The sequence below is a fragment of the Chinchilla lanigera genome, unplaced genomic scaffold (assembly GCF_000276665.1).
Source record: "Chinchilla lanigera isolate Chin_1 unplaced genomic scaffold, ChiLan1.0 scaffold00066, whole genome shotgun sequence".
NCBI lineage: Eukaryota > Metazoa > Chordata > Mammalia > Rodentia > Chinchillidae > Chinchilla > Chinchilla lanigera.
In genome coordinates this window covers 10,252,143-10,266,363 of record NW_004955467.1, presented here as the reverse complement: position 1 = coordinate 10,266,363, position 14,221 = coordinate 10,252,143, and the positions used below count along the sequence as shown (strand labels likewise).

The window sequence follows — 14,221 nt, the reverse complement described above, 5'->3', positions numbered from 1 at the left end:
TGGCAGACAAATAAAAGCTGTTAGTCTAAGAGATACATGCCCTGCGCAAAAGTAAGTTAGAGCCTATATTCCTTCTCCACTCAGAACTAAACAAGGAGATGTAGGAACTAATTCCTGTTTCACAGAAGAAACCTGTCTAGTCCTTCCCTTGGCTCCTCCCATGTCCACATAACAAGTTCAAGACGGTACAGTGGCAATCTAGACAGGAAAAACAATTCTTCAATGCTTTGTCCCCAAGATTACTGGATAGCTAATATTCCCACATCGTAAGTGCCATGAATGCTCCCAAGACATGCTGACAGTTAAACCTCCTTCCTCACCGCTTCCAAACACGCTCAGAGGACACTGCCGCCCTGGCTGAGAAACACTGAGTACACACGTGTACTGTGTCCCATGGGGCCCACCACAAAGTAGCACTGAACCTAGCAGGGAAGGACAAGTCACAAGAAAACATATTCAGATACCTATCTCTGAACACTTACTATGTATTCAGCATTTTTATAAGCACAGTAGGGGATCAAAGGAAACATGGATCAGTCATTATACATAAAGATGTGGTAGGAAAAACAAGAACCGTAAGACATTATTCAATATAAGGCAATATGCCATCAAATTAAATCAAATGGCTTGTGAGAAAGTAGAAAAATAAGTTAAGGCCTAGCATTGTCAGAGGACACTTTATGGAAAAAAACAGAAGTTGAAGTGCCTCTTGAAGGAGATGGAATTTGAGGGTGACTGCAGATCCTCAATCTGTTTCTGCAAAGACTACTGTCCATGGAAAACGCCTCTCAATCCATGGTTCCAGGAATGATTCAGCAACCCAAGCCTTCAAATCCCATCTCAAATGGTTCCTGGTAGAAGAAAGTGTGAGAAATTTTCCATTCTCCCTCAGAAGCACAACCAATATCAGGCCTGCTTTAAGGATGTTTTTCATCCTAAAGACATGACGAAGGTGCCCAAGCCCAAACCAAATGCATTCGCTGCCACATGAACTTAAGTCATAAATGCTGAGTGCTAAAAATCCTAGGTGACTCCAGAAACTCCCAACTCTGCCTGTCACTTATGGCCCTGATAATCTCCTGCTGGGGGACTCAACCTTCTCAGGTGTTTCTGAGGTTTTAGCTACTTCCTCTGTTGAAGGTCTCTGGCCTCATTCCCCAACAACTATCACCAGTTTTCTAGGCAAACAGTTCCCACTTTCATTCCTCTCTCTCCAGCCTCTCAGGCTCCTTCCACAGATTGTGCCACCAACCCGGTTTCTCACAGCCCACCCCACCCTCTTCTACTCCACCATCAATTTGACAAGCAGGCTGCTCCTGAAGTCTGACTCCTCCCAGAGCCCCAAGCCTTGTGGCTTCTCCAACCATTTCACTTCAAACATGCAACATCAGTAACACTCCCCCTACACACCCCACTCATCCTTTACTTGTACTCTCAATAAATAGATGAGACTCTCAATTTAAATGAATGTACACTGAGAGTCTCATCTATTTATAACCAGTATCTATCTAATGTTAGGAAGAGTCCCACTTCCCACAGACCACAGGAGAGAAATCTAAGCTGGGCCTACTTCCTGTGAAACTTAACCATCTTCTAAAGCCTTGCCACTACTCAGGGTAGTAACATCTAGTGACACACCCTTTCCCTCATACACCAACTCCAGGGGACAAGAAACTCACTTAACCCCTGCAGAGTCACATGGGTGTTCACAGACCCACCACTTAGAGACCCTCCCTCCCAATAAATAAACGTGAGCATTAGAGTCATGTGCCTTTTCCATATCTTTGCCCTAACTTTTGAAACAAACTATTTTTTCCCTCCTACAGGATGGTTCAAAAAATATCATTTTGGAAATTAAACCTGAGTTTCCAACCTATCCTCAGGCTCCTGGCTCTTGGTTAATCCAATGATCCACCCTAAGAATGGCCCCACTGGAGGGTCTCCCAATTCTAGCCATCGCCAAATTCCCACCTGTTAATTCAGAGCTAACTACTCTTTCTGTAGCAATGCCAGCTTAGCTCTCTGACATGTGACTTATGTCTTAATAAACCAACCAAACACTTTTGTCTTATAAAAAGTAAAAATAATTATTGTTATATGTGCTCATGGCATGCTAAAGTTTCCTGCTACCATCCTTATCGTGACTTGCAACTTCATATACAGCTATCCTTCAGTACCTTTGGGGAATTGGTTCCAGGACACCCAGGACCTCAAAATCTGTTGCTCAAGAATCTTACATAAAATGGCATATTTGTACAGAAACTACATATGTCCTCTTATATACTTAAATCACCTCTAGATTATTTATGATAATACAGTGTAAGTGCTACATACTTACAGTATATTGTTTAGGGAATAATGACAATAAAAAGTCTATCCATGTTCAGTACAGAAGCAGCTTTTCCCCCTTCAAATATTTTTGATCTGAGGTTGGTTGAATTCACTGATGCAGAACCCATGGATACTGAGGCCCCAACTGCATACAACTACTTAGTGTTTCTCCCCATTGTTAGACTAGGAACATCATGTCTTTTTTTTTTTTTTTGATAGTACTAGAGATTGAACCCAGGGCCTTTACAGTGAGCTGGATTCCCAGGTCATTTTTATTTTGAGACCGGGCCTGGCTAAACTGCAAAAAATAAAATAAAATAAATAAATAAATTGCTAAATTGTCCAAGGTCATTCAAACTTATGATCTTCCTGCCTTAGTTTCCAAGAGAGCTGGGATTACAGGCATCCATGCTACTGTTCCATGTCTGTCTTTTGTCACTGTGTCTTCTGGGGCCAATTCTAGGTCTTTCCTCAACATGAAATCCTATTCACATCCTTAAGCTATCTCACCATAGGACAAGAACTCTAGGGGCTCCTTTGGGAAAAATCCTCCACCATTTCCTATGTGTAGTAAAGAGTCTCTACTACAGTGTCTTCTTATCACTCTCTGGAGGAGCTTTCCTACATATGGGACAAGCCCAAATTCAAGTCAAAGACTGGATGACTGGAAAGAGAATGGCAAGAAGAACTAGCAAGAGGAGAGAATGAATGTGCGCTGTGGCCAGGGTCCAAGTCTTCCAAGAAGTCATGTTTTTTACATTTCTACATTCTGTGGGTATTCAAGAAATGCTGTGAAGGTGACTTATTACCTTGATTACCTTTTGTTCTATTTCTTCAACACATGGAAGAAGAAACTGAGAGGAACAGACAGGTATAAACAGACAGGTATAAACTGAGAGGAACAGACAGGTGCTAAGGGGGTTGAGACTATCAGATTTCAAAATGACTGACCACTAACCATGAGACCACAGAAAATGAGTATAATTCATGGAAATCAGATTTAATCGAAGCCTTGAAAGATTTAAGATAGTAAGGAATGCATTAACAGTTAATAGAAGGAAAGATCCTAGCCTGGTGCACTGGCATGTATCTATAATCCCAGCTACTCAAGGCTGAGGCAGAAGGATCACTTGAGTTTAGATGTTCAAGGCCAGCCTGGGCAACACAGTAAGATCCCACCTCCAAAAAGAATAAAAGGGGAAAAGCAGGGAGGGAGAGAGGGATAAGAAGATAGAGAGGACCCTAGTTTGCAAAAAATGTTTTGTTTTTTTTTTCTTTTTTGTGCTGGGCCTTGAAGCCAGGCCCTCTGCACCGAGTTACATTCCTGACCCTATTTTTTACTTTTTTTAAAGTTTTAGACAGAGTCTCACTAAACTGCCCAGGCTGGGCTTGAATTTTTGATCCTCTTGCCTCAGCCTCCCACAGTGCTAGGATTAAAGGCATGCCTAGCTGCAAAGGTGCATCTTGGGTAGATTTCTCTTAGAGCTCTGGTTGAACAGTTTAGTATACACTACTGAGCACAAGATCACATCCTTCCCATAAGATCTAGAATCTAGTTCTTAACAGTAGACTAACAAATACTCAAGTGACTGACTGGTGCAGAAAAGGATCGTGCACTGATAATCTTGTCTGATGCAACTTGTCTAAACACAGAAAGGTCTGGCAGGCAGATTCTTGGATGGCTTCTGGAAATGCTCTCCAGTTCCACTGGCTATGCTGCTGGATTAAGAGGTTACTACATCCTTTATTTGAACACCTACTCTAGAATGCAATCTTACTGGGAGCAGTTTCAACACTTTCTGCCATCCTGTCCCCTAAGTGACAAACAAGGATACTCTACATAGCCCAAGCTACGTGTGCTACCCTGACTTGGCGCAGCTCAAAGGAATAGGGGGCAGATTTGAAGTCAGGATCCTATACAGCATCATGTTAGCTGAGCTCCTCAGGAAAGGAGCAGCTGACTTTCTTGCTGACTCTCTTACCAATAACTGCCAAAACCTCACTTTTCTAAAGACTCCTTTTCCCTCCACGTAGGTCTAAGGGGTATGGCAATCTCTCAATCTCTCTCTCTCTTTTATCTTTTTTTATTTTTTTGTCTTTTTGAGACAAGGTTTCACTATACAGTTCAGGTTGACCTTGAATTCACTTTGTAACCCCAGCTAGCCTCGAACTCGTGGTGATGCTCTTGCTTCAGTCTTCAAGTGCTGAGATTACAGGCATAAGCCATCACGCTCAGCCATGGAAATCTCTCTTAACCACTGTAAAAAGGGTGATGGTTTCCCTCTGTTTAGGGAATGGCTGAACACCTAGTTCCAGCAAAGTTCTCTGTAATCTTCCTTCCATCACTTTGCAAAGCAGTATTTCACTTTATTCCAAATGTCACAAGCTCCCAAGTCCTCACACATATACTATGTGCAGTTCTCTAGGAAAAAAGTCACTAAATGCCCTTACTTCTGCTGCAGGAGGTCAGTCTTCCTATTCTCCTGCCTGCGGCATCTGTCATCAACATTTGGACAGCTAGCACATCAGAACACAGCAGCAGTCCCACACTGCTCAGCAGCCATGAAATACATGCCCAGAACTGCCAGCTTTTCAAGTGGTGCTGGCTCCATAGGCACATGAAAAGCAAAGGAAGGGGAAGAGACTTCTCCAAGGAACAGAAACAACACAAAATCACTTGAAAAAGAACATTTCTGTCAACAACTACCACCTAGCAACAAGTCCTTCTTGAATGTGCTCCATAATATTATTTCAGCAACAATAAGCCGAGCTCCAGTTTCAAGGATACTGAATCCTAAAACTTCTAGCTACTGAAGACAGTAAAGAGAAGCCGTTTGATTTATGAAGTGATTCACCCAAAAGAAGCAGTACAAAAGGAAAGCAGTCAGCCTGGGGTGTTCCTCTCCTTCTCCCATCTATTTCCGCTCATACTTAGCCTCTGTGAGAAGCCAAGCATTCCAAGTCAGAAGATTCTTCTGGACTGCAACCAGGCTTGGACATAGAGAAAGAAGGTTTGGAAAAAAGAGGCCCAAATTTTTCTTGAATGACCTTAGTTTTATTTCAAAGGTCAAAAAAGAAAAAAAAATATTTCAAGGGTCATTATTCAGATGGAGGCTTCCAGAACTCTTTACAAGACAAAATCTGATTCCAAAACATCTCAGAAGGCCCAGCGTGATGGTGCATGCCTGTAATCCCAGCACTCGGGAGGCTGAGGCAGAAGGATCATTCCAAGTTCAAGACCAGCCTGGGCAACAAAGTGAGCTCAAGGCCAGCCTGAACTGCACAGTGAGAACCTGTTTCAAAAAGATTAAAAAAAAAAAAAAAACTATTTCAGGAAAGATATACTTTTTTTTTTTTGAGACAGGATCTCACTTATGTAAACCAGGGTGGCCTCAAACTAACAGCAATCTTCCTGCATCAGCCTCCCCAGTGCTGGGATTACAGGCATGTACCACCACACACTGCAGAAAAGATATATACTCTTAACATGTGTATATACACAGGAAGAAAAGAAGCCTAACAAGCTTGACATTTGCTGATTATCTCTAAGCAAATACTGTACTAAGAACTTCGTTACCATAACATGTACTCATTCAACACACATGAGACTCCACTATTTGCAAAACACTGTTCTAGAAACTAGGGATATGAAAATGAACAAAATATTCAAAAGCCTAGCTTTCACTAAATTTACATTTTATTTTATTTTTGTGGTACTGGTGATTGAACTCACATGCTAAGCAGACACTCTACCACTGAGCTACACTCTCAGCCTGAATTTACATTTTAGTTATGGTTAGAAATACATTTATGTCAGCTGCTAATGAATACTTTGAAAAAGACAAAGCAGACTACGGGAGCACTATATAAAATTTTACATAAAAATAAAGCAGGGGCCGGGGTGGTGATGCACACCTGTAATCCCAGCACCCAGGAGGCTGAAGTAGGAGGACTGCTGCAAACCCAAGGCCAGCCTGAACTACAAAGACAGACCCTGTCTCAATATACAAAAGAACGAACGAATGATAAAAGCAGGGAAGAGAGTATTATTTTAGATACAATAGTCCTGGAAGGTTTCTGACTGATAACAATAGTAAGGGCTACCACATATATGCAGTACTTCATTTAATCCTCAGCACCTCTAACTTTAGTACTATTACCATATCCACCTTATAGATGAGAAGACAGAGCCAGGTATGATGGTGCACATCTGTAATCCCAGCATTCAGGAGGCTAAGGCAAGAGGAATACCATGAGTTCAACCTGAACCACATAGCAAGACCCTGTCTCAAAAAAACAAAAAGAAAAAAAAGAGGATGGAGCTTAGACAGGTAAGGATCTGTGCAGAGCCTATAGTTTGGGTAAGGTCAAAGGGTACAAAGGTCTGGATTGCATTGCCCAGGGCTTGAATTCAGGGATCCAATTCCAGACCCCATTCTTCTCCCAACACATCATAGTACCATGTTGATAGAGACCTGTACCCTCAAAGAAGTCAAATGTAACTAAGGTCAAAAAGAGGCAGGTCCATCTACCCTCCACACACATGGCTAAGAGATTAATGCAATTCAATCTTCCCAAATATCAAACTATTACTCTCACCACCAACTGAAAACCAAACCTTATCTTGAAACAAGAGAAGACACCTTGGGCTCTTTAAGGATAGCTGCAAAATGCTGCACATGTTCCTCTCCTACCCCAAAAATGATAGAACACGAAGAGAAGATGATATAGTATTAAGTAAAGGGAGCATGCTTTCCTGCTAATTCTCCAGGTTAAAATTTCTCCCTGGAACAGAGGCAGGAACAGAACAAGGAAATACTGAGCCAGCTGCTTACAGAGCTACAGCAGCTCTCTAAGGCAGAAAGGAGGGGACAGGCAGACAAAGATCAGCTGCAAGGAGAAAACAAGCCCTCTCCAGTCCCATTTCAAAGAAAGTACAGCTCTCCTTTAAGCCCTGGAGTGCCTGGGTGGTAAAGGGAAATATGAAACCCTTTCTTCAGAAGCATAAGGAAGGACAGACAAAAGCAGAGGGAACAAGACACCCAGCTGTCTTGAGGGGAAAGACTAGAGAATAAGGCAGGAGCTAACTGGAGAAGAAGGCTAACATTGCTTCAACAGGGAAGTCCAAAAGGGAAATGTCACATCCAAGGACAAAGGGTATTTACAGAATTGCTGAAAATCCCATGTTGAGGGTCCAAGCTAAGCTACAAGAAGCTAAAAGACAAACCCAAGTAGAGTCCCACAAGGTTCAAATCAAAGGTCACTGTTTAGACCCACCCATTTTATAACTGTATTTCACAGCCAGGGAACCTGTAGCCAGAGTTAATGAACAACCAAGTAGGAGGGGAAGGTGGAGGAGAGCCATCCCAGAGTGGAGCATAGTAAGGACTTTTACTTACAGCCTGGCTTTCCACCTTACAGCCCAACTTGAGCACCCCACTTTAAACCCTAAACTACCTCTTAAAGCCTTCAGACCCTCTACCCACTGACACACAGAGAGACACTCAATGCTCAGTCTCCCTCACTAGTAACTTATTATCTCTTCTCCAGCAAGTCAGGTCTCACAGCCCAACACTGCGCCAAGCAAATTATGACCTGAATGGCAAGAAAAAACTGTGTCACCTACAGAAACCCAATTAACAACATGACTCTGCTCTCTTCAACTCCTCTCTTCCCTCCCCTCATATCCGGGGCACCTGTGTGGCTGACCGCCTTTTCCCACGACTGGCCATGTTCCTTAACTCAAAAGCCAGACTGTGAATAGGGGCCTCCCGAGAAGCCAACCTAAAGGTTGGGAAACTCTGCTCTCCCTTCACCTTGGCCTGCTCAGAAAGCTAGAAGGGCATGGGCCCCAAACACTACCTGGGTATCAGCCTGGAGGGTTCACCTTGAAATCACCAAGTTGCCCTTAAGCTAAAGCTCCCTGCTGAAAATATAAATGCTGCTAAAAAGCTCCTAAAGTGGGTGTCCCACGTGGGACAATAAATGGCTATTTTGAAGAAATTCCTGCTGCAGTTGCCTTCTCTTAACCCCTTTTCTAATTAGCTCCTCCCTTGAGAGCTCTCCAAGCCTCCACCTCCGCTGCTTTTCCTAACCCGACTGACCACATGCAGCATGCGTTTTTTGTGGGGACATATATGTAAACATCCTCTTCCCAGTCCGTGCTAGAGTTTCTAAAGGAAATAAATGCTTCCCCTCCTCCCTCAGTGCACTTGTCTGTCCTCTCAACCCTGCACTGCTACCGAGTTGATAATGTAATATTCAGGGACCCTGAGATCGCAAATGCCTGGGTCTGGACTGCTGCACTTGAAACGGGAGCAAAGGGATGGGGAAAACCGAACGTGGGATGGAGGGAGACCGTAGGAGGTGTGGGGTGGAATGGGGAGGCTGAAACGCCGACCAGGGAGGAGTTGCAATTCAGGGGTGGGCGAGGAAGAGTAAGGGATGAGTAGGAGGTTGTCAAGACAGTTGCAAAGTCAAAATGTGGGGAACAGAGAAAGGGTGGGGGGACGGAGATATAGGTAAGGAAAAGGGTGAAACGAGGGCCAAGAAGGGGTCAGGAGCCACAATCAAAATAAACACTCTGTAGATGATAAGGGGAACCGGGTCCAGAGAAACCAGACATGACCCTCAAATACCTTGGAGGAAGGGGGTACCAAACCCCAAAGTAAAGACTGGGGTGGCAGGGAGGTGTGGGGGCGGTACACCACGGGGTGGGGACAGAACTGCCTCCCAGAATCTGCAGCGAGGGGAGCGGGGAGGGCAGAGGGCGGGGACCCAGCCGCGGCGAGGCTGGGGAAGGGGCAGGGACCGCCGCGGGAAGCGGGGCTGGTGGAGGGGGCGCCCCGGAAGCACGTGAAGCGCGCGGCCTCGCGCTCCCTCCCCTGCGGCGAGGTCTGGAACCAGGGCGAGACTGGGGGTGGGAGGCTCACCCGCAGGGCCGACAGGTCGATGTCGTCCAGGCTGCGGGCTGGGGCCGGGTCGCCCATGGCCTCCGCGGTGAACGGGGCCACGGGGCCGCTCACTCTCCGGCTCGGTTATTCCACTGCTGCCGTCTCCGCTTCTCCCCCATCGGGGGACCCTGGGGGCGGACTCCCCCGCGCCTCCCCCGGAGAAGGCGGAAGGGGGTGGGCCGGCAGAAAGACCGACCCACGGCTGACAGGAGCTACCGCCCGAGAGCCTGCAACCGGAGCCTCGCGACTCTCCAGCGCAGGCGCAGAGCGGCGGTACCCGGGAGGTTGGAAGCGCGAACGTGACGCGAGCGCGTCGGGTTCCCCCTCCCCCTAGGCGCCGACACCTGCGCGCAGGCGCAGAAGAGCGGGCGAAAGGCGCAAGCCAGGAGCTAGAGACCGCGCGAGCCTGGCGAGAAAGAAGTGGGCGGCGGCCGAGACGGGCACGCTGCGCGCCCACTAGCTGGCGCGCGTGCGCATAAGCCTTTCCTTCCCTTTCCCTGTTTTTTGCCCTTTCTCTGCTCTATTGCCTTCTTAGATCTCCTTTGACGCCTCTCCTTCCCTTTCCCAAGGTCCTTCGTGTGCCCAGCTGCCAATCAAGCCACCCACTTCTCTATTTGCGGGGGAAGGGAGGCGGGACCCAACCCCCCCATTACTAGGGGGGTTGTTATGGTAACTCCCCACGCGAGGACTGGGTGGCCCCTAGATAGGATGGGCTGTCCACCCACCCAATTGTCATGGCAACAGTGGAGCCGTTGAGGGAGGGGCCTCTCAGTGAGAACTTGGCTGGAGAAACCACATGGGTGTTGGGGAGGGGAAGAGGGACTGGTAGCCTCAGGAAGGCCCTTTACTCCTTCCCCTAGCTAGGGTAGGGGGTGTTGAGGGGTTCTCAGATCTCAAGGTAGGGAATCCCACTGCAGACCTTTGTGTCTTTTTTTTTTTTTTGGTACTGGGAATTGAACTCATGACCTTGCGCTTGCTGGGCAAGTGCTTTTGCCGCTGAGCTATATCCCCAGCCCGACCTTTGTGTCTTAACAGAGTGTTCTGCACAAAGGGACTGTTTGGGCTGATCATTGGAATCACGCATGGCAGAAGGAAAGAGGAAAAAACTGCCCAATCCTTTTAGATCCTGCTCTGGTCATCTTAGATCTAGTGTTGCCACAGCACCCCAGCCATTAGGCTCACTGGAGGCTGGGTAATGTTATGTAAGAATAGTCTTCCAACCAGGTGTCGTGGTGCACGCCTATAATCTCAGCACTCGGGAGGCTGAGGCAGGAGGGTTGCTGAGTTGGAGGCCAGCCTGGGTTACATAGTGAGTTCAAGACCAGTGCTGCTGCACTACACAGCAAGACCTTGTCTTGAAAAAAAAAAACCAAATCGGAAGCCTCTGCCATAGTTTGATGTGCTGTGTGACCTTGAGCAAGTGGATTTGCTTCTCTGAGCATGTCTTTCACGGTGAGGGTGAGGAGAAAGTCTGTGAGGCTGAAGGTCTCTTTCAGCACCAACACTGTCTGTGAAAGTTTATCATCAGCATATAAACATCACTTTGGAGAGTTTAACGATAGGTCTTTGGAAAAGAACCGAATGCCCTTCTTTCTGGACCCTTTGTGGGCACACATCCAGTCTTCCTCTCCTCCTCCTCATTTACCTTGCCATTAATGGTCTTTTCCAAGGCACGATCCCATTTACCTCCATTACTCTTACCCTGACCCCATCAAGTCAATTCTTCATGAAGTGATTTTTATAAAACTCAAATCTGACATAACTCTCACGTGTAAAACCCTTTTCTGGGTGCCACTGTCTTCTGGGTAGAGTCTGAAGTCTGGTATCAAAGTCTCCAAGACTTTTTTGGTCTTTTGATTTTTTTTTTTTTTTTGCGGGGAGGGGGGTTGGCAGTATTGGGGATTGAACCCAGGGCCTTGCACCTGCTAGGCAAGTGCTCTCCTACTGAGCCACATATCCTCAGCCCTGTTGTTTTGTTTTGTTTTGCTTTTTGAAACAGGGTCTTGCTGTGTAGTTCAGGCTAGCCTTGAGCTCACTAGGTAGCCCAGGCTGGCCTCAAACTTGTGGTGATCCTCCTGCCTCAGCCTTCTAGGTCCTGGGATTACTGGCATGCACCACCACACCAGCTGCTTTATTTTTCAGTATTCCACTTCTCTCAGCAATGCCTACCTTCATTATCCTTTGCATTGTCCCACGTGTCTAAATCACCTCCTCTGTGAAGTCTTCTTTGAACCACTGAGTTTGGCTTTTCTGTTTTAGTTGTCTGGCTTAAGCTCTTGGTAAGATTTAACGCTTTTTTTGCCACACACCCCCTATTTAACACTTTAAATTGTAGATGTAACTGTACACACTCAAAAGCAAAAATGATGTTTAATGATGTCTTGTACACTGTGTGATCTGGCACCCCATAGAGGTTCAGGAATGCTTATGCTGAATGAAGGTCTCTGTTGTCTGGGTAGGCATTGTTGTAGTTCAAGGCTAAGACCATTTGTAGCCCTACCTCGGGAAGCGAGGTAAGAGGATTGTACGTTTGAGGCCAGGTTGAACAATTTAGCAAGACTCTGTCTTAAAAGAGAAAGGAAGGAAGAAAGGAAGGAAGGGAGGAAGGAAGGAAGAAAGAAAGAAAAAAAGAAAAAAGAGAAGAAAAGAAAGGAAAGGAAAAGAAAAAAGGGAGAAAGACAGACCTAGGAATGTACCTCAGTGCACTTGCCCAGCATTCAGAGGCCCTGGGTTTAATCCTCTGTACCAAAAAACAAAACAAAAAACTATTGGAGAGTAATAAAAGCATAAATGTTAAAGTGAATGCTTTAGGTAAATCCTAACCTCCCTGAGGCTCAATTTTAATAATCTGTAAAATTCAGATAAAAATAGGTTAGAATAAAATAAAATTATGCACATAAAACACTTGGCATATACGAGGCCCCCAATAAATTTACTAATGCCTGACTCACAGAATGTTTAATATTAAATGAATAAATGAGCAAATTAGGATCACAAGGACGGGATAAATGGCCACCTATGCCTCAAGAGGCAATGTAATGCCAGGCTCGGTGGCACACACTTGCAATCTCAACACTGGAAATTTGAGCCAGAAGGATCGCAAATTCAAACCCAGTTTGGGCAATTTAGTGAGACTCTGAAAAGTGGCAGGGAGATGTAGCTCAGTGTGAAGGGCCTGGATTCAATCCCCAGTTACAATAAAAGAGAGGGACTGTCAGGGGTGGGGAACAGACTGACTTAATGTTCATAATTATTAAAGGTGGAGTACAGATATCTGGAGACTTATTATCCTGTTCTCTGCTTTCTTTGGTATATTTTTGAAGTTGTCCATAATGTGTAAACATTGTATTGTGTCCCTAGTGTGAGAAGCTGAAAGAGTAAACAAGATCCAAAATGTACAACAGATATTGGAAAATGGAAAGAAACTTCAAAAGGAAAGAGAAACTTTCCTTTTGGGATGGGGGAATGAGAAAAGAAGGGAGAAGCAAATATATATATATATATATATATATATATATATATATGATAGTTAAGACAGTTATACTACTAATTTCTCTTAGTTCATTAAAAAAAGGTTTGTGATAATATTGTTTGGACAATTAAATGCCAATATCTTGTACTCTGAGTGATTAATTTAAAGATAACAATATGCAATGTGTTAACCATTGTTACCCCATTATCTTGTTTTAAAATTTTATTTTTTTCTTTAAAAAAAATAAATATGAGGGATTAAAAAAAAAACTCAAAGAGATAATAGGGCAGGAGTCCTAGACTAGGCATTAAGAAAAAAGTTAGACTATCAAAGAGAAGACAGGATCGGGGGGAGGTGAAGCTCAGTGATAGAACATGTGCTTAGCATGCTACAAAGTCCTGGGTTTATCCCCAGCAGCAAACAATAAAAAAGACTAATTATAGGACCTTTGGAAAATGAATTAACCCTTAATAGATCTGCCACCCCCAGGGCCTAACACTACCAACAACCTTGTAAGCCTAGACTTTCAACTAATTATGCGTCTAGAGCCTTTTTATTTATTTATTTGTGTGTGTGTGTGTGTGTGTGTGTGTGTGTGTGTAAGCGTGTGCGCGCGCATGCCAAGGATGGGAATCTGGGGTCCCTGGCATGGTAAGTGAGTGCTCTATCACTGAGTTATACCCCTCCCTCTGGAGCCAATTCTTTGTATCTTAACTCTTGATCTTTTTGCTTTTCTTCCCTGCGATGTGGTTAGTCTCCAGTGATGGAACTCCAACCCAGGCATAAATGTGCACACCTGTAACCCAGCACTCAGGGGAACAGAGAAAGAAGTATCGCATGTTTGAGCCCAGCTTAGCTGGCCAACTTAGCAAGACCCTGTATCAAAATAAAAAATAAAAAGGGCCAGGTGTGGTATCATGCCTGTAATCCCAGAACTCAGGAGGCTGAGGCAGGAAGATTATGTCTGAGGCAAGCCTGCCTATGTAGTGAAACTCTGTCTCATAGAAACAAAACAAAAACAAAAAGGATTGAGGATGTTTTAAGGCCTTGGGTTCAATACACACACACACATACACACACACACACACACACACACACACACACACACACACACACACACAGAGGCAAGCCCAGGGCCAAATGCAAGGAACCCTGCAAGCTAGAGTAAGAGCCCTGGGGCAGCTGCTGCCTCTACCCTACTCCACAATTTAGGAGGTAATGGTTCCCCTAGGGAAAGAGGCACTTAGTGGTGAAAATGAAGCTAATTAACAGAATGCCAATTAGTTCCTGGAAACTGCTGCATATAGGAGGGGAATGTGTGTCTCCTTGAAAAGCCAGAGGGCTGGACACAAAGGAATGGGTGAGGCAGAGCAACCTACTCCCCTCTCTTCACATCATCGCCCACCCGGCTCGGCCCTCTCTCAGGAAGCCTTTCTAAGCTCCTCACTCTACTCTGGGCTTTTCT

General features: G+C 45.2%; 1 protein-coding gene across 11 annotated transcripts in view; it reads right to left on the bottom strand.

Moving 5' to 3' along the window:
- Positions 1–9,642, bottom strand: part of Mink1 (misshapen-like kinase 1) — a 55,290-nt gene extending 45,648 nt beyond the window's left edge. For 2 of the 11 annotated variants that reach the window (XM_013522167.1, XM_013522169.1), the window contains exon 1: positions 9,264–9,642. In XM_013522167.1, the coding sequence (XP_013377621.1) occupies positions 9,264–9,320 (57 nt within the window). In that variant the 5' untranslated portion in view covers positions 9,321–9,642. The remainder of the gene's footprint in view (positions 1–9,263) is intronic. The other 9 variants (XM_013522168.1, XM_005399608.2, XM_005399605.2 and 6 more) reach the window with 7 other exon arrangements.
- Positions 9,643–14,221: the final 4,579 nt, after the last annotated feature.